This window comes from Anastrepha obliqua, chromosome 5 (assembly GCF_027943255.1).
Source record: "Anastrepha obliqua isolate idAnaObli1 chromosome 5, idAnaObli1_1.0, whole genome shotgun sequence".
NCBI lineage: Eukaryota > Metazoa > Arthropoda > Insecta > Diptera > Tephritidae > Anastrepha > Anastrepha obliqua.
The window spans coordinates 50,151,739-50,172,581 of record NC_072896.1 but is presented as its reverse complement, the minus strand read 5'-3'; the positions used below and the strand labels follow the sequence as shown (position 1 = coordinate 50,172,581).

At 36.9% G+C, this 20,843-nt stretch overlaps 4 protein-coding genes across 7 annotated transcripts in view; 2 read left to right on the top strand and 2 right to left on the bottom strand.

Moving 5' to 3' along the window:
- Window positions 1-63: 63 nt before the first annotated feature.
- Window positions 64-1,159, bottom strand: LOC129248514 (translocon-associated protein subunit gamma). Its single transcript, XM_054888087.1, has 2 exons — window positions 879-1,159; window positions 64-788 (listed from the first exon to the last, which is right to left on the bottom strand). The coding sequence occupies exons 1-2, from the start codon at window positions 1,024-1,026 to the stop codon at window positions 364-366; spliced, it is 573 nt and encodes a 190-aa protein (XP_054744062.1). The 5' UTR covers window positions 1,027-1,159; the 3' UTR covers window positions 64-363.
- A 3,771-nt stretch (window positions 1,160-4,930) lies between these two features.
- Window positions 4,931-9,542, top strand: LOC129247973 (enoyl-CoA delta isomerase 1, mitochondrial-like). Its single transcript, XM_054887361.1, has 3 exons — window positions 4,931-5,256; window positions 5,372-5,518; window positions 8,857-9,542. Exons 1-3 carry the CDS (start codon window positions 5,005-5,007, stop codon window positions 9,319-9,321), a joined length of 864 nt encoding a protein of 287 aa, XP_054743336.1. The 5' UTR covers window positions 4,931-5,004; the 3' UTR covers window positions 9,322-9,542.
- Window positions 9,543-9,544: 2 nt separating this feature from the next.
- LOC129247974 (dynein regulatory complex subunit 3) lies at window positions 9,545-19,086 on the bottom strand. The gene is made up of 7 exons (XM_054887362.1): window positions 18,672-19,086; window positions 17,751-18,011; window positions 16,127-16,410; window positions 15,878-16,056; window positions 13,116-13,692; window positions 12,692-13,026; window positions 9,545-9,668 (listed from the first exon to the last, which is right to left on the bottom strand). Exons 2-7 carry the CDS (start codon window positions 17,947-17,949, stop codon window positions 9,545-9,547), a joined length of 1,698 nt encoding a protein of 565 aa, XP_054743337.1. The 5' UTR covers window positions 17,950-18,011; window positions 18,672-19,086.
- Window positions 19,087-19,269: 183 nt separating this feature from the next.
- Window positions 19,270-20,843, top strand: part of LOC129249281 (uncharacterized) — a 34,660-nt gene continuing 33,086 nt past the window's right edge. For 3 of the 4 annotated variants that reach the window (XM_054888997.1, XM_054888996.1, XM_054888993.1), the window contains exon 1: window positions 19,270-19,504. The gene's annotated coding sequence lies outside the window, so the exon portion shown is untranslated. The remainder of the gene's footprint in view (window positions 19,505-20,843) is intronic. The other variant, XM_054888994.1, reaches the window with a different exon arrangement.

Below are 20,843 nucleotides of genomic sequence, written 5' to 3'. Positions count from 1 at the left end.
CTTTGTATATGTATATTATATTACTTATAATTATATATTAATGAGACATAAAACAAAAAAATGTTAGAAACATGTATTCTAATCGCGTGTTTTATTTGTTTGTTTTTTTTCCTTAGTTAATATTAATTCTTTTGCACAACATTCCTTGATTTGAGTTGGAAGTAAAAATACTTCCAATGGCTTCACGTTCACACCATACGTATGTATGTCATATTATGGTTCACATATTTATGTTATGTTAAACATTTTTGTGTTTAATAAAAAAATAGAAATTAAATAGTAAATCTCATAACTGCGAAACATACAACTTCGACCGTTTTTGCTGCTACCGTTGTACCTGTAGCACATATTAGCAGCTTCAGTTTAATTTGTTTGAGTGCTAGTGGAGAATAGCGCTAAAGCGCCACTGGCTAAGCCAATTGAGAAAATGTAATTAACCAGAGGCGTTGAGTTTTTCAGCAGGAAAAAGCTAATGAAGATGATGATGGCCAAGAAAAGCGCATTATTATAGAAGATTGAGAATGTAGTGGCTTCATAGTCTGCAACTTCATTTTTCTTCCATAAGATGCGCTCATCTTTCTCCTTGCGTGTGATTTTTTTATCATCACCAATTTGACGGTTGATTTCGCGTGTTACTGCGTCTTCGCGACGACTAGCGATTTTATGTTTCAATTGGAATTTGATGTTGCGATAGGCCATTGCCATTAGGTAAGTGCTAGCGCCGGTTAGTAGCAGAAAGAAAAATGCACTTGACAGCAAATCCATATTGTGCACACGCCAGAAGAGCCCTAAATATTAGATATAAATAAAAGTAAATGCTTTCTTGAATCAACGCCTGCTGCAATCATAAGCAACCGGCTACGTGTCACCATACTCACAAGTAGGTATCGCCGATACGATGAAAGCATTGCCATAGAATATTGCGGAAGATTTTGTGCTTACATTACGGCTGAAATCTTGCAGTAGCAACTCTTCTTCCTTGGTGAATCCAGACGATTGCACTTTCTGTTGCTTTCCTGATCCCATTTTCTTGTTATTGGAGCACGCTTGTTTTTAAATTAATTGATCGTACACAAAATTGTGAAGCAAATAGTCAACTATCGCCAATTGGAAGAGGTGAAAGTAGTGGGATAAACGAAGCGACGACGAACCACTTTGTGACGTGTAAGCTACAACGTTATTTTGACAACTCGCCGATGTTGCGACATCTATGCGTGAAACTTTAAACCGCATACACAAGGTACTCACTGCGGTACTAAATAACTCAGTAAATGTAATCTAATTGCAAATAACAACATATAAAGTTTCTTCACACCGTCTGAACAGTTAAAACGCACTGATATCTAGGTATTTGAGAAAATTAAAAGTTGTTTTGAAAATTCACCAAGTTCCTTGCCTTGGTAGCTTTATTATTGAATTCTTTCGTTTCTTTTTCATTGATTACAGTAAATGAATTTATGGGCAAAATTTTTGCCACAAACGTATGCAAACCTTTAATATACAGTTAGTACGAATACGACCCTGCGAAAACAGAATTAGCCTGTAGTGTGCCCCACCCCGTGCACCGACAGCCTTTTCTGATCAAATAACTTGCTAACTATTCTTATAAATGTTTCACCTTGTGTCATTTTATCTTGATCAAAGTCCAATTTCATATATGTCAACAAAATGGTGTAAAAATATTTACAAGTTTATATGATTGAAATTGTGGCAAAAACTAAAAAACGCTAAAATTCAAATAAATCAGCTGTTTTAGCAGCAATGTAGGCAACTGTCGTCTTTGTCTAAAAGTACATGCAAAATTGACAATCAGCTGTCAATACTGCTTTGAAAGGTCTTTCTTCATTGAAATTACTTTAGTGGCATATTTTGGAGTTTTTAATTTGTTTATTTTTTATGAAGAACAGACAAGTAGAAGGAATAGTTAATTTAATTGCGCAATTGGCTGCTAGTAATAAGCACAGTACGTTTATGGACACACACTTTATTCTGTAATATGAATGCATAATCAATAATACCTAACAAACATTTTATTAGAATTATGTCTACAAACCTTTCTTTTCTTTTTTTCGCTTTTTAATTACGGATTGAGAGTTGAGCACAAAAAAGTAGATAATCTACTTTTATGTGAACGTATTTTATATAACTAATCCAATGGTAGACCCAGAATGCGTGCTTTGCCTTGTTGTCTGCTGTTGCCATCAAGGCCAACTCATGTTTTTGCCTTGGCATCTCGTTCGCCACTGTTGCTAATCGGTACTTAAAGGTACTGGCCCAATGCATGCTTGATAACTGTAAAAAAAAGAATATGAATGTACCATCCAGAATAAAAGAGTGCAAGATTGTGCCTCCCAAGAGCAGTGATATCAATATAGAAAATAAACTTGAAAAAAAGAAGAGGAAGAGCAATTGGAAGTAAGTGGAAAGCCAAGAATAATAAAATAAATAGTGCACACGTACATTTTCACGTACATTCATTTTCTTACAAAGGTTCGTATACATTCTGTACCCAATTGCCAAGTTCGTCAAGAATAAAGTAGCTTGATATACCATGACCCAAATACAGAGAATTTCATGAATTTTGTCTCCTTGGCCATGCAGTTGGTTTTGAAAAAAAAAAAATAGCCCGAAAGCGGGTTCTTTGTTTACATTTTTCGATTTATTACTTTTATACAAAGCGGTATATTTTTAGTTTCGTCTAGATTTTTTTTTAATTTGAAGTCAAAATTATAATAAAATGAAGTGTGTCGTGACGAGATGCAAAACTGAATTTTGTGAAATGTCACCTGTTAAACGGTGACAGCTGCGCATGTCATAGAGAATGTGAAGATCCTGATACCCCAATCGTTGACGACGGAATTGTCATTCCGTTACCCGACCATGACGAGGTGAGAATAGCAATATCACGGCTAAAGAACAACAAAGCCGCGGGCGCCGACGGACTGCCGGCTGAGCTATTCAAACATGGCGGCGAGGAGCTGGTAAGGTGCATGCATGAGCTCCTATGCAAAATATAGTCGAATGAAAGCATGCCTGCCGATTGGAATTTAAGTGTGCTCTGCCCAATCCATAAGAAGGGCGATCCTGCAATTTGTGCCAATTACCGCGGGATTAGTCTTCTAAATATCGCCTATAAGGTTCTAGCGAGCGTATTGTGTGAAAGGCTGAAGCCCACCGTCAACCAACTGATTGGACCTTATCAGTGTGGCTTCAGACCTGGAAAGTCTACCATCGACCAAATATTCACAATACGCCAAATCTTGGAAAAGACCCATGAAAGGAGAATCGACAAACACCATCTTTTCGTCGACTTCAAAGCTGCATTCGACAGTACGGAAAGGAGTTACCTGTATGCCGCTATGTCTGAATTTGGTATCCCCGCAAAACTAATACGGCTATGTAAGATGACGTTGCTCAACACCAGCAGCGCCGTCAGAATTGGGAAGGACCTCTCCGAGCCGTTTGATACCAAACGAGGTTTCAGACAGGGTGACTCGCTGTCGTGTGACTTCTTTAACCTGAGGTTGGAGAGCATCGTACGAGCCGCAGAACTTAATCGCTCAGGCACAATTTTTTATAAGAGCGTACAATTGCTGGCGTATGCCGATGATATTGACATAATCGGCCTTAGCAACCGCGCTGTTAGTTCTGCCTTCTCCAAACTGGATAAAGAGGCAAAGCGAATGGGTTTGGTGGTGAACGAGGACAAAACGGAGTACCTCCTGTCTTCAAACAAACAGTCGGCGCACTCGCGTATCGGCACCCACGTCACTGTTGACAGTTATAATTTTGAGGTTGTAAAAGACTTCGTGTATTTGGGAACCAGCATTAACACCGATAACAATGTCAGCCTTGAAATCCAACGTAGAATCTCTCTTGCCAACAAGTGCTACTTTGGACTAAGTAGGCAATTGAGCAGTAAAGTCCTCTCTCGTCGAACAAAACTAACACTCTACAAGACTCTCATCATGCCCGTCCTAACGTATGGCGCAGAAGCTTGGACGATGACAACATCCGATGAAGCGACGCTTGGAGTGTTCGAGAGAAAGATTCTGCGTAAGATTTTTGGACCTTTGCACGTTGGCAACAGCGAATATCGTAGACGATGGAACGATGAGCTGTATGAGCTTTACGACGACATAGACATAGCGCAGCGAATAAAGATCCAACGGCTTCGTTGGCTGGGTCATGTCGTCCGAATAGATACAAACGCTCCAGCTTTGAAAGTATTCGATGCGGTACCAGCTGGTGGCGCCGGTTAGCACGAGAAAGAAACGACTGGCGCGCTTTGTTAATCTCGGCCAAAATCGCGTAAGCGGTTATAGCGCCAATTAAGAAGAAGAAGAAGTTTTTCAATATATACGCATGCTGTAGCTTCACATCAACCAGATAAAAGTTATTTTACGACGACTCTACTATTTTACAAGTTCAGCTAACGCAAGTTTAATCTAGAATGACAAGCTTTATAATATTTATATTTCTTGGACTACTCTACAAAACACGTGTTTTGAAAATCAAATTGGTCCGCTTTTTTACTTTTTGCTCGTTCGTCAACAAAATAAGATGAAATCCGGTGAAAAATTTTATTTTCCTCATTTGCTTCGTCATACGTGATCGGGTGTTATTCGTTCATAAAAATGTATAATTAAGTGTGAAAGTTGACCAGAAGCCAGCTTTGCTTTATTCGCTTGAAAATCTCTAAAATTTCGAATAGCTCAATTTTATTTTTGTTCTAAGCGCTTTGTCGGCCTTAGACATTTGCATCAATTCGATTTTTTCTAATATTCTGACAACGTTGAAAGCTAACGTTTGACCATAGATGTTTTTAAGGTAATGCAAATCAAAAGAAAGGCAAACAAAGCAAATCTGTATTGGAATAGCACCTTAAAACATTCGATTTCTTTTAAATCGATAGCTTTAAGTTTTTGATACTTCGATAATACACATCTTTAAAGTGTTTTTTCGCTTAATACCAAAGATAATCTTTGATAACACTGCAAAATCATGTATATCCTCCGTACAGCGCGATTTTTTGCTTCCACATCAGCTCCAAGACAATCTTGGGCGTTTTTACGATCTATGTCCTCAGTTGATGCCCAGTACACCAAACTGGAAGTAAACGAGAAAACTGGCATTGCTACATTGACTTTGAACCGGCCGCCGGTGAACAGCCTAAATTTGGAAATGCTGACAGACATACGCAACGCTATACTAGATGCCGAAAACAATAAATGCAAGGGCCTCATACTGACATCTGTAAGTAAGTTAGTAGAAATTAGTAGTAAGTAGAGTTAGTAGATATGTATGGGGAATGTTAATGCTGCTACAACAACAACAAAATTGATATAAATTGGTTTAATTTTTCGTTCAGTCATCAAATAGTGTATTTTGTGCCGGACTGGATATCATGGAAATGTACCAGCCTAAAGAAGAGCGTCTGAAAAGTTTCTGGACAGCGCTGCAAAGCACATGGATGACGTTATATGGCTCAAAAATACCAACTGCTGCTGCAATCAATGTAAGTTATACAAGATGGTTTTACTTGTTTATGAATGCCTAAGTAACTACAATGTTCACATAATTAATTGAGTTCATATAATTAAGGAATTTCTACAATATTGGGTACGGTTTAGTTAATTACCCTTTGATTCCGGGCTATTGTGTCCAAATGGGTGACCCCATCCAAAAACGCTTATAGTTGAAAGTCCAGACTTTAATTTTAGACCAAATTTTAAAACTTTTATACCCTCATTTATTAAAAAACTCCGTCTGAAATATGCATTTTTTGTAAATTTGGGAAATAAGCATACATTAACCACTTTTATTCCGCCTTAAAGTAACAATCAATTCTTTCATCAATTATTTTTTAAGTTCACTTTAACTTCTTATACCTACTAATATATAATACTTCGTAATTACTTGTTATAGTTTTAAAATAATTTAAAAATTTACAATATAAATACATAACAGTTACAAAGAAATGTAATGGCTTTTGTTTGCTGGGTTTTTTTTGGTGGGTTTTTCTAAGTAACTTTTAATTTTCTCTGCTAAAACCGTGATTTTACACCATTTTCAAAGGCTTCCTTAGAGGTCTGAATATAAGTCAGTGTGGAGTTGATGGACTTTTCTCAAAGTTTGAACTGTTCTGTTTCTAATGGCTGGGGCTTTAGATGCCACGCTCACTTCACCTCCACCCACCAGCTCGAAATTAGTGGGTAATTAACCGAACATTCCCCAAATTATGTTTCATTGTATAACAAAACCCTTATAAATTAAGGCTCCAAGCATTTTACAAAATGTAATCAGAATCTTATTGAATTCTAACGCTTATTTAATTATAGTTTAATAAAAGGTTAGGTTAAGTTTTTGTTAATTCGAAAATTCTCGATGAACATTTGCCTGAAATTTGTTAATTTTGCTTTTTGTAATATTTAATTTGGAAATTTTGATGTATAGGGTTTTTGTTATACAATGAACTATATTTTTATAAAATTTTTACGCTAAAAATTTGCTATAGGAAATATTTCGAATAAAATTAAAATAGTAAAATGACTTAGTTAAGTGAGCACAAGTGTTCAAGCCTACCTGCATACATACTTACATATATTCAAATTTACGACATATCGCATTTCATAAATTTAATTGTGGCAAATAACACAAATGGTCTTCCCGCAGCTGCATAATGCTTACATTTACGTCACGCTCATGCATTAGAATAAGAATAGAATTAAGCTGGTTGTAAAAGTTTTTGTTTTATAATAAATGTTAGTCAAATCTGACTTTTTTGAGCATGTACATGCGATTTTGCATTTGCGATCGTATTTGAAATATGTTGTGATTTTTTTGTCCCAGGAATTTTTGATTTCGCAAAAGCAGATTATTAAAATCCTTGCGTGGTATGCACATAGGTACATATACGAGGTGTGTTCAAAAAATAAGGTAAATTTCCATTTATCTAAAAAAATATTTTTTTATTCATCAATTTCTATTTTATCTCCTTCAAAGTAGTCCCCTTCAGATATAATAAACTTTTGCCAGCGTTTTTTCCAATCCTCGAAGCAGTTCTGATAAACACTTTTTGGTATGTCTTTGCATGCTCTCACAAGCAAAGATGAGTTAGCAGGTGCATTATCATGATGCAAAAGCCATGCATTTTTTGCCACAATTCCGGACATTTTTTTTTCGTATTGCTTCTCGCAAACGGTGCATAGCTTCACTACACTTCTACACTACGACCTTGTGAAAAAAAGTCCTGATGCACTACGCCATGGTAATCGAAGAAAACGGTGAGCACAACCTTGACATTTGATCGAATTTGGTGTGCTCATTTTGTTCTTGGCTGTCCTAGATTCTTCCATTGGGACGATTGGGCCGTGTCATAACCATATCTGAAGGATTCGTCACCAGTTAAGATCCTTTTTAAGCAAATCTGGATCATCGTTGACGGCATTCAACAATACTTAAGCGATACTCATGTGACGTGTTTTTGGTCAAATTCAGCAATTTTGGAACGAACTTCGCTGTCACACGCTTCATGCCCAAAATTTCTGAAAAGATTGCATGGCATGAGCCAACCGATATGCCGACATTCTCAGCAACTTCTCTAATTGTGATTCTACGATTCTCCATAACAATTTTCTTCACTGTCTCAACATTTTCATCGGTTGTTGATGTGCTAGGGCGCCAAAGCGAGCGGCGTCATTCACATCTTCTCGACCTTCTGTGAAAAGCTTGTACCACTTGTAAACATTTTTTTGACTCATATGTAGTACTCTCACTGTATGCCACTGACAACATTTTAAGTGTTTTTGTGCACTTTATTCCATTTTTTACACAAAATTTGATGCAACTTCTTTGAACACGCAAAACACTTGGCTTATTTATGCCTCTCATAAACAAACTCAACCTAATAATCGAATGTATGTAGCCCGCGAAATTTGAAAATTCACCTTATTTTTTGAACACACCTCGTATATGTAGTATTTCTTTGTAATTTCTGTACTCTTAGAAATATCACTTTTTGAACCTTCCCAAATTCTCTAAAATTCAGAAGGATCTTATTAAAATATTTTGTAACCCTTTAAGTTATTAGTTAGTTGAATTTTTCCCTGCATTTATTGTGCATATTCTAAAGAGGAGCGAAATCAGACCATAACTGCACTTTTACGAAATATCCAACAGTCTTACTTACCGCAATGAATTTCATCAGCAGCATAGAGCGGCTGACATAACCGCAAATCAGTCACCGTTCTTAATCCACAAATACTCAACACTTCCTCCCACCCTCTCCTCTCTCTATTTTCGTCCTATCGGTTTCTTCGCCTCGTTTCCCTTGTAATGGTATCACAAAGGATGAATTTGAATTCTTCGTCTAAGTGGGCCCACTTTAACCTACTAATCGCAATCCATTTCCAATTTTTTTGTTTTCCGGCAAAAAAAAACTTTAGTTTTTTGTAACTAAATATGAGTGTCATTGCTTGTAGGATCAGTTCGGAGCGTTTTATCTAAAAAACCTTTGGAACAGGCGGGAATATTTTATATCCACTTTTAGAAAAATATTTAAAATTTAAGTATTTGATTTAATAATCCGCAAACCTATTGAAACAAATATTTTTGCATAATATTCTACGATTGAAACCAAACTATATTGCTTTTATTGAATTTCCAACACTTCTGAAATATGAACCATTTCTATATTTCGGAGAATGCTACCAAAGTGACCCTGATCCGGTATAAATCCAGGTAGTATACGTTCTGCGATCTGATTAGTATTCATAAAATAATTGTATGCACCAAATATAAGAGTTGGAAATAGTAAAAAATGAAAATACATTAATAATATTTCTTTTTCGGCAGGGTCATTCACCGGCAGGAGGATGTCTGCTGGCAACATCTTGCGAATATCGTGTTATGTTGCCCAAATTCACGATCGGTTTGAACGAAACTCGTCTGGGCATAATGGCACCTAAATGGTTTATGGCTTCGTTTCTTAATGTACTTCCGCGCCGTGTCGCCGAATTGGCGCTGACACAAGGTAAAATGTTCACTACTGTTGAGGCTCAAGAGGCAGGCCTAATTGATGATGTTGCCAATACAAAGGAAGAAGCTCTGGCTAAATGTGAAGAGTTTATCGCTTCGTTCAAGCAAGTTAATCCATATGCCCGTGCCTTGACCAAACAACAGTTTCGAGTCAAAGAATTGCAGGAGCTCGAAGAACAACGTGAACAAGACTTGCAGGCATTTATCGCCATTATCACTCAGCCGGCTACGCAAAAAGGGCTGGGATTGTATTTGGAAAGTTTGAAGAAGAAATCGAAATAGTGTTACCCAAATATTACGTGATGAGCTCTACACTGCGCCTTTTTTTTAAATTTTAAGCTAAAAGTGGCTTGATTTGTATGTATCATAATATATGCACATATGTGTAAAAGGACCCATTTATTTTTGAACTATATTTGTATGTTTTTAAATTTTGATAATTTTTTTTATTATAGTTTTGTATAATGGATTTTTAACTAATAAAACTGATATACTCCCTTGTATTTTACGCTTCTTCATTCATTACTTCATCACGGATCTCACTCTGCAATGATGCCAAAGATTCAGCCATCAGTTCGAGAAAAGAGTTAATTTCGAGAATTTTAGCTCTATTGCGCTCCAATTCATCACTGAAAGTACATTTGAGGGGTTTGAACTTAGTATTTATATTCTCATACTTATTTTTACACTTTTGGAAAATATAATATAATAGAAACAGTGCACCTCAATTTTACTTTAATACTTAGCACATGCACATTGTTGTTGTTAAGATTGTTTAAAATATGTGATCAGCAATTAACGGGTTTTTTCTGTAACAAATTTCATTTTCTATTTTGCCCCATGCTTATTTTGAACACCCTTGAGTAAAGAAATGAAATTTGTGCTTGGGGAAAAATAATAGAAAAGGCTTTTTATTTTCGTAATTTGCATTAACTGCTTGTTTCTATTATATTTTTAAGCAGTGTATACTCGTATATGTATATTAGGCCGGGTCGATTTGTGGGGAGGCAAAAAAATCGCCCATTGCTCTGTGAAAATCATATTCTAGGGATCAAAATAAGAAACTTTGCCGAAGGAACCATACCTCTAAAACGAATTCTGATGTCCCCCAATTTGGGTCGAACTTTTTAGTTTCTTTTCTCATGTAAAGGCGAAAAATGGTGATATTTTGAAATGATTGTATGGGGAACCCCCCAGGGGAGTTCCAGGGGGTGTGCCACTGGCATGGGTGGATCGGCCGTCCAAAGTTAGTGGGGGTCGGTCATACATTTGGACTCGATTGGAGCACTCTAAATGGGTCAGAGAGGGATTTTTCGTTCGACCCAAATTGGGGGACATCAGAATTCGTTTTAGAGGTATGGTTCCTTCGGCAAAGTTTCTTATTTTGATCCCTAGAATACGATTTTCACAGAGCAATGAGCGATTTTTAAATCGACCCGCCCTAATGTATATGATTGTTTTTGGTTTCATTAATCCTGCCCGAAAATAACGAATTGACGCGCTGTTGCTTTAGAATCAGGATTTAAGGTATGCATTTCCGAAGATATCGATCTTTTTTCGATTGGATCTATAATGCTTAATTTTCTTGACTGTTCATAACTTCTGTTAAATTTGATAAATTTCTGGTTCCCTATGCAGCCTTTTATTGTAAGGGATTTTTTTATCTATCAAAAAACTAACACCATCAACATAATCAATATCTTTCTTGTTGTTCTTATTAGGAAAATAATACAAAATTAAGATTCTTCAAAAAAAATTTAATTATCATTTTTTTGCATAAAAAAATTTTAGCGTAAAAACAATTTAAATTAAATATTAATTTGGAACAAAATAGAAATCAAAAAAGTCTTTATTATTCTTGAGCATAAAAATATATTTATAAAAAAAAACCTGAACAAACCAATTAATTAAAAAAATTGTGAGAAAAAACATAAAACCAATATTTTTTTCGAACTAAAAAAAACATTGCATCCAAAATATTGAATCGCCAAGAATCTATTCCGGGGCTATAAGTTCTGCCATTTCCAAACTGGATAAAGAAGCAACGCGAATGGGTCTGGTGGTGAACGACGAAAAACAAAGTACTTCCTGTCATCAAACAAACAGTCGGCGCACTCGCATATCGGCACCCACGTCACTGTTGACAGTTATGATATCGACGTTGTAAAAGACTTCGTATATTTAGGAACCAGCATTAACACCGAATTAACAATGTCTGCCTTGAAATCCAACGTAGAATCTCTCTTGCCAACAAGTGCTACTTTGGACTAAGTAGGCAACTGAGCAGTCTCTCTGCCTCAAGTCCTCTCTCCACGAACAAAACTAACACTCTACAAGGCTCTCATCATGCCCGACCTATCGTATGGTGCAGAAGCATGAACGATGACAACATCCATCGTTCCCACGACAGTCGGTTCTACGTTACCGGAACGACCCGGATTTATATTCGGCCAAGGACTGTCACTTCAGCAGCATTCCCCATATATTTATGGGGGAATCCAGTAAACAGGCAAGGTGGGCCCAGAGCGAAAGTGATGTTAGATGAGTGGGTTTAAAAGAACATGACAAGAGCTGGTTAATGTGACTGAGTCAATTCTGGATTAGTAGGAGTTAAATCAGCAACAATATTCAAATTATCTGGTTCTACGTTCTGGAATGACGCGAGTTTTTTTCAATCAAAGGCGGTCATTCCAATAAATTACTTCTGTTTGGTACAAAGGAAATGCTGATAGGCTTCAATTATTTTGAAGAACTACGCCTTGGTTTTCCAGGCAAAGGTATGTCCAATCTTGAAGGAGATTGAATATTTCGAGCAGAGTGGGGTATGGAACAGAGGTTTATGTGCCTGCAGGTAAATAATTGGTAATTTTTTTAACTATATATTTCAAAACTATGTAGTTCAGTTGTGACTTACGTTAACTTCACTGTGTTTGTTAGAAGGTCACCCGGCAGCATTTGGCCACCTAGTGTCTTGAAACTGAAAATTTCTTGCTTGGTATTTGCTTACTGTGGAGAAAATTCGGCAGGTATGGCCAACATTAAACTGTTAATCGGCTCCAGAGATCTTGAAGGAATCAACTGAGTTGCTGACGTAACCGGAGATGTGACAACGGTTTGTTTACGATAAAACTGAGATTGTTTTGGTGATATAAGAAAAAAATTAACGCAGCCATTGCTCAGTTATTTCGACGCCGTCTGAACACCGACTGATTGAACGAGCATGAGAATACATATGAAATGAGCAAGCATAATTCTTTTGCATAATCTATTATGATGTGGCAGCCAAAGCTACTCTCATAATTTTGCTTTGGAAGGCTAAATCTAGCATTCTTGATATTTACTCTCACTGAACAGATGAGGCTGCAGGCAACTTGACGTATTGCTGGAAGAATTGTTCAAACCTCTATTTGTAGTCGGTATACGTGACAGCATTTGCTGCGTGCCCTGAAGATGGGATAGTAAACAATTTTTTGTGCAGAGGGGCAAACATCGCAGCTCTTTAACATTCAAAAATCTACTCTAACTTTTTCATAACTCTTCTATTATCCTTTAGATGGACCTTAGAGAAACACTACCATTCCTCAGTTTACTACTTCGGATTTCCTCTGCATATAATCAACCAATCAACAGTTTGTACTATATAGCTACTTACTTGTTCAGTTCATCGATCATGTTTTCTATGAAGTCTCTGCTTCGTACCATCAGTCGATCCTCTCGCTCATCAATACGTTGTATGTGTGAATCTTTCATGCCAGCTATTAAATTTAGTACAGCCTCACGATCTTCCATGCAATGCAATAATTCTGGTGGCACATCATCAAAATCTTGCAGCGCTAATTTGGTGTTGACGTAGTGAGTGGCTACCTCGGCCATATTTTCAGAAAAATGAATGGCAATATCACGTAGTTGCCCGAAATATGTTTGCACCTGCTCCACAAATTTTGCCATCATTTCTTGTATGCGACGTTGAAAATTCACTGTAGACTCCTGAAGTGAAAATTGTATTGTGTAAAGCCAAACATGAATTAAAGCCTTAAGTAAAAAGGGACTTTTACAAATGCTGATCATATACAAACCTCAATGCTTTCATGTAAGTGCAGTTCTTGACTCATTAACTGCTGCCATATTTCATTGATGGTATCATCGAATTGCATTGTAATTTTATCGAATTGTTCCAATAATTCTAAACTCTCGGGGGATTCTTCGTCCTCTCCACGAACGGTTCGTAGTTCTAGTGCTTTTAGTATAGCTGATGCCCGATCAAAAACTCGATCTTTATGGTGTAGAAAGCCCTCGATAACATCTTGGCCCATTTGTTGTATCAACTTCTGACCTTCTTCCAAATTTTCTTTAAACTCATTTATTTCTAATTCACGTTCCTCATAGCGTTCCAAACCATATTTATATATCTCTTGAGTCACATCATAGATATCGTTGTCATATTCGTCGGCCAGATCAGTAGCTGCCTGACCAATCTGTAGCAATGCATGTCCATCTTCGTCTCCTTTCCACAAAGATTCATACAGTTGATGCTCGTTGAGGTATTCTACAAAGCTGGAAGCCAAGCGTTGCTCATCATATTCCTCCTTAGCCTTAGCAGCGCGCGCTAGTATCTCCTTCTCTTCATTAGCTTCGATTTCCCGCAGTTCGCGGCTTAAATAAAAAATATTATCAGAGCGGTAAATCACATAAATGGATTGATGTAAAATTTATTATTGTTGTGTATCTGCCATGAAAAATTTCCTCGTAAAAAACCATCTGCCAGACAAAAGCGGTATAAAACTCGAGGAAAAACACCAATCCACAGACGACAAATAGGAGAAGGAGCTCAGCCAAACACTCAGCAAAGGGTGTAAGCGCCAATTATATATTTATATATGTTGTAGCAGGGTTACTGCATAAATCGTTTAATTCTGGTCATAGAGGGGCTCTAAATGTTCCATTTCCATGGGGCTGGGCTAAGAGGGGTCTGGAATATAATGAGTTGGTTATAGGAGACATTGGAAGGGATGTATGGTAATATGCTCTTTTGACGGGTTGATCCCAAAGGGAGAAGGCTGTTAGGAGAGTGAGTTTAAGGGGGCATGTGAATAGGGGGTTAGTATCGTGCGAGATACCTTCACGTGCCGGATATATAATGAGTATGTTGGGGTCGATTCTGGATAGGCAGGAGTTTAACCCGCTACAATATTTATAACGTAGTTGAGCCAAAGATACGCGGGTCTCACGAGGCTAATGAAGCTCTTCGTCTGCGATTGGTTGTGGGTGGACTCCGGTGACGGCGTTCGGGGTTCGGGAGTTTAGGAAGGTGGTAGCAGCCCAATATTATTTGTCTAAGGGCCGTTTTCTCAAGTAGTTGTAAAAATACTCCGATGGCGGCATTCGGGACTCGGGATTCTAGGAAGGTAGTAACATCCCAATATTATTTGTCTAAGGGCCGTTTTCTTAAGTAGTTGTAAAAATAAGGGAAACACAATTTTATGGTTTGAAATACTCTTTATTATTCAGTACAGTCTCCCTGAACATCATTCCACTTGTTCCAACGAGATTCCAATTTATGAACTCCATCCTTGAAGTTAGAATCTAGAGGAGCTACAAAATACGTTTCCACAGCTGATATGACCTCATCATTTGATGAAAAACGCTTTCCACGCATGGGTTTTTAGCTCTGGAAACAGATGGAAGTTGCTAGAGGCCAAATCCGGCTAATACGGTGGATGCTCCAACAAATCGAATTTTATTTTAGGGATTTTAGCCATTTTCAAAATGCTCCTGTGACAGGGTACATTGTCTTGATGGAAAATAATTTTGTTTTTTGAAAACTGTGTTTTTTTCACGAATTTTTTCCTTCAGCTGGTCTAGAAGGTTACAATGAATTATAAGGGTTTACAGAATTTATTGTTATAATAGTTTTCAAGTAATAAACAAACAAAAATCCTTGCGCTACGCAAAAAACTGATGCTAACACCTTCTTGGCTGATTTCTGGACACGAATTCGTTTCGGAGCCGAAGAACAATTTTCACACCATTCTTTAGCCTCTTGTTTTGATGTAGGATCATGGTGATAGACCTCCATAGTGATGAATCGACGCACAAAATCTACTTTATCATTTCGAAAACACTGTAAATATGCTGCTGAGAAAGTTGATTTCGAATGTATTTTTGTTCCATTGTTAGCGAATGCGACACCCATTGTGCACACAGCTTTCTGAAACCCAACACTTCAGTCAAAATATTACTTACACCGTCCAATGAGATGCCTAAATCTCTTTTAGTCACTCCACGATTTTTCAATACGATATTCTGTATTTTTTCTACGATTTCTGGAGTTGTTGCTGTTTTTGGACGTCCTTGACGAGGAACGCCTTCAAAGCTTGTACGACTACGTTTAAATTCAGCAACCCATCTTTCTACTGTACTAATTGATGGTGAAAATTCTTTATCAACACTCGTTCCTAAATTTCCTGTGCCTATAAATCTTCCAATAATAAAAATTCAATCACTGTACGGTACTTAATTTTTTCAATCGATATTAAATGGCTTGTAAAAAAAGAATATGCACGCTAGTAGCAATGTCCTCTGTATCTTGGTCTTGCCAAATCCAGGGACTAATAGTTTTATGCCACTTCCTACGGCTGACGGTTGTTTGAGAAACTCTTTAATGGCAGAAATACACTCGAAGTTTGGCCATTGTCAGCTGAGAAGTGACCGCTATTGCAACAAGATTTTTCTCTCATTACCACTGTTTTTTCATTCTATCAAAGCCACCAGACTGCGGTGGCCAAGATAAATATACACATAAGATACACCCCTCCCCTATCTGAGTTGTTATACTTACTAATATTTTTCCTTGCCCTTTTGACGCAACTCTTCTGTGATTGTTTTATATTCGTAAAATTTTACACTTGGCAGCACGGCCGCAACGTAAAGATTCATTTGGAAATCGGGTTTCTTTCCGACAGGATTACCTTCCAGATTCAGTACGCGGAGGTCTTTCAAGAAGCGAAATCTTTCGATCTTTGAGTGAATCAAAAATGGTTCCAGTTAATAAGCTCTTTCTACTCATATATTAATCTTTTCCGCTTACCCCTTCAGTGGAGTGGATTTTGTTGTCGCCCAAACTTAGTATGACCAATTTCTCCAAAGTATCCAAGTTTTCAATTTTCGTAATCATATTTCTAAAAAGTGTTAATACTTCGAGGTTTACGAGTTTTTTAATATTTTCAATACGTTCGATGTAATTAAAACTCAAATCGAGTTCTTTTAGGGAAGTCAACATATCGATGTGTTCAATAACCTCGATTTTATTACTATTTAGAGAGAGTTTCGTTAAATTTGGCATTATCCAGAGATGGTCTATTCGTAAGATATCTGAAAAGAATTATATGATTTTAAATACCAGAAAACATATAGTCAAATTAATTTTTATACAAAAATACACATTTTCCAATTAGAACACATATAATAAGTGAGTGATTTACCGGATAGCAGATCAGAGCTTCTATTTTCTTTATAGACGTAATTATAAAAGTGAAATTATAGTTTTAATGGCTGCTTTGTTTTGCCGCTATAGATCGCACGACATCAAAATTGGCAATCCAAAATTTCGGCCATTTCAGTAGGTTTGTATCGCTCCAAATGCTCTGTCATCGTTTCCTCCTCGTATTAACTGGCGCAAACCGGGCACAGCAAGTGAAGCCAAGTCCATCATCTCCAGTTATTTCCAACGTAAATAGCCTACAGCTATCACCAGCAGACGCGCCGAATAATTTTGGAGCTGAAGTGCTTACATCCACTTGGACGACATGACCTAGCCAGCGGAGCCGCTGGATCTTTACTCAGTGCATTATCTCTATGCCGTCGTAAAGCTCAAACAGCTCATTTCTCTATCGTCTGCGATATTCGCCGCCGCCAACGTGAAATAGTCCACAAATCATCCGTAGAATTTTTCTTTCGAACATTGTCCAAGCTTCTGCGCCATGCAATTGGACGGTCATGATGGGAGTGAGGTTTTTGTTCATCGAGAGAGGACTTGACTGCTCAATTGCCTACTTAGTAAATAATATTTTCTTTACTCTATTATAAAATTGATCAATAACAAAGTAGTGGCTTTTGGAAGGCGCAACCTTCTGTAACCTCTATATCGTCCAGCAAATCGATCGAGCGTCTCTTTTTGAGCATAGAGTAAAATCTGAAGAAATGATCCTGAGTATATCTAAGATGACACTTAAATATTTCAGATACATTCGTGATATTTAAGCACAGTTCCTCAGCAGTCCTTCACTGCAAAATCTTGAGCTTTTATCAATTTTCTCGACTTTTTCACGAATTTTTCACCACAGCGACATTTACGTTATCAGTCGCAGTTTTTGGACGATATTCACCAGACTCACCCTCCGTAGAAAAGTGCTCGGTCTGGAATCTCTGAAGCGACTTTGACACGGTCACTAGCGGTAGTACTTCCCTTTAGAGATTATTTGGCGTTATTAATGAAAGAATGATCAGTCTGTGATTGGGATGCAATTTCTACTAACTTTCTCTCTGTGGTATTACGATTTCTACTCTCCACGTTGACTGCTTGCAGTGACACTTAAATTGAAATATTGCAACACTTTGTCAAATCCTCTGACAACAGTGCTATCAATTAATTGCTCTCGTATCTATGCACTTTTATACGGGTTTTAAAAAGAATTAAAAAAAAAAATACTTACTTTTAAACTCCAACCTTAAGACGGAAATGCGTTCATATACCACGGGTTCCATTTGATGAAGGCGTGCTTCTTCGCCTTGTTTGCCATCCTCCAGATAAGCTTTGTCAATCATTTGCTTGCTAATTATGCCAGGCTCGATTTCTGGATAAATTATTTCATCCAAAGGTTTTACGTTTTCAGTTTTCTTAGACTCAGTCATTGTGAAAAACCAATGAGAAAAATGCGGCTTTCAAAAGGCTAGAGATGGAAGACTAAGTTGTGCTGAAAGACAATAAAGTGCGTACTCGTAAATATAATATATAAAGTATATAAGTATATGTTTCTCAAATCTCATATAATTTATTTTGTTTACTTTATTTCTATTTCTATTTTTATTTTTTTGTTTTTTTTTTTTATGTTTAACTACACGTCAACTTTTGCGATGTCAGGAGTGGATTTTTTAAAATCAAAAAAGAAAGCGAAAGCTTTCTAAACACCACTTCTCTCACGCTTACATTAACTAGAGCTAGAAGTTTTGTGTGTTCGCGCATCTAACCCCAAATGAATCACTTAACTGAATACAAATGTCGTACTTTACCAGCCATTTGCTTTATTTTACTATTGTATTTTAATTTACAACCATTTGTATTTTGTTTATTGTTTTGGTTGGAGGTCGTCAACGCGACCAAGGCTTCGGTGTTACTAGGCCTATCAACCACTAAGGCGAACAAGGAGCGCGACACAATCGTATGATTTCCGAGTAGTGCCGGTCGGTCCCGAGGGCTTTGACGCCGTTGCCATCTTTACGCTTTTGCCATTCACCTTTGACTGATTGTGAGTTGTGTTCGTTCATTTTCTTGTACACTCACTGGTAGTTCGTGTTTAGGTTTAAAAGCATTCTATTGCTTTTTTTTCTAATGGATATTTGATTTGTATACCAACCACTAGTAGTTCCCACTGGTTTTACCACAAGCTTCGAACAGGTGCAAAAAGTTTCTTCCTCTTCGATGTGGTGACTGATTCAGTGACTGGCTGCTTGCGGACTTCCTTAAAGGTGTTCGTTCGTTATTTTCGGCAATTTATTGTTGTGTGTTGCTTGGTTGACAGGCGTTTTTTTTACTTATTATTTTCGGTGTACTGAATGAATTGAGTCTGCTTGACTAGCGGCTGCTTACGTCGGTTATTCGTGGCTAACCTTAGAACCTTTAACGTTAACAACGTCAGCGCTAGTTACGGTTGTGATTGTTGTATATTAGATACTCGGAAAATAAGTTATTTTTTCACACAAAAATATACAAAGCTGCAGAGAATTCAAAAATAAAGTGAAATCAAGTGCCTTGAGTTCAATTGAAAAATAAATACTGATAAATAATAAATCTGAGAGAAAATGTTGAGCGGAGTCGAGGCAAAAGCAGTTGCCCTATTTCATCGAAAATTAAACTTTTTAATGCAATTCAGGGCTGAAGTGTAAGATTATAAAAATGTGTAAAAATTACTCAATGCTTCGACATACATTACGTAATAAATAAATGTATGAAAATTAAAAAAAAAAGAAAAAAATTATACACTGTTACTCGTAAAATGCAAATGGAAATTCTTGAAATTGCAGTTAATCGATAAACAAGGAGCGCTCACTAATTGCAACGATAGTGTGACAATTGCAAAAGAATTTGTTTAAAAATTTATGAATTTATGTGTATAAGGTAAAGCAAATAACAAAGCAAAGTAGTGAAAGTTAATTATCATAGAACAACTAAAACCTACGAGGAGTGAAGGTAAAATTAAATATCCAGGTTCGAGCACATTTACTTTCACACATACTGTGTATTTACATGCATATAGTTATAAGTACATATAATATATTATATATGCATGTATATGTACACCGGTGATCTATAAAATAGGTACAACCAATTTGGATATGAAAAATTCAGTCTTTGTTTTTAAGAAATGCAAATAAATCATATACAATTTTTTTTGTCTTTTTGTGTTTTGTGTTTTTTTTTAATTTAGTCGGACACCTTTTTATACGATCTTTTTCATACGAAGCTTTTGTAATCATTAAATTAATTTTTTTACATAATATCTAGCTTCGCTATAGAATAGAACACTGTATTGAGCACAAATCTACATTTACTGTTATAAAATGTATACAATGTAAATGAATATTTAAATTACAAATAAAACTACCATTAATATTTAAATCACTTACAATCAGGATACAGGCGTTAATTTTTTTTGGATCAGGATATTTTTTCCTGTACTCTTTTAACCACAAAGGCAACTATTGCTTTTGCTTTTTACAAGTTTTTATTAACTACTTGCAGTTTGTGTCAGAGAAAAGGATCAGCGATTATTCATGAAGTATAAAAATTATATATTTAAAAATTTTTTTACATGAAAGTATGTATAAACTTACGAGTCGCAATTACTCAATAAGCCGTGTAGCCTTCATCGTGGTCGAGTATAGCCTGACATCTTCTTCATGCTTTGAACCAGTTTTTCTGCGCAGCCCGTCGACAAACAGGACTAGATTTTGCGAACTTGACGCATGAGTTGCTTTAAATTATGGACTGGCCTTCCGGCAAGATGCGTTTTCATAGTTCCCCACACATTTTCAATGGGGTTGACGTCTGGGGACTGGGAAGGTCAGTCTAATACAGTGACGCCATTTTCTTGTTTTGTTGTTTCTCAATGTGTTTTTCTGAGAGCAGTGGTTTTGATGATGTGGGATGCTAGGATATGTTCGCCTCCTTCAGTCGTTATTCGATGGTGTTGCTACTCACATCTATTCCCTTTTTAGCAAGAACTGATCGTGCATGGCGTAGCACCAAAGAAGGGTTACGCTTAAAAGTTGACGATCACTTGATCCTGCTTTTTTGTCGTAACTCACTTCAAGCCGCGCTCTGAAAAGTCATCAACAATTTTGGACACCTTATACCGCTGATTATTCATCACAGCAATCTTTTTTGATTTTTTAATCACTTTTGCAGCCACGGCGTAAGATAATTTCGGCCCTTTCGAATGCGTGCATAAAAATACCGTCTCAAAACGCTTCGCGTACTTCTCACTCATTTTTGTTTGGTTGCGTGTACGGGAAAGTTTCGGATGACA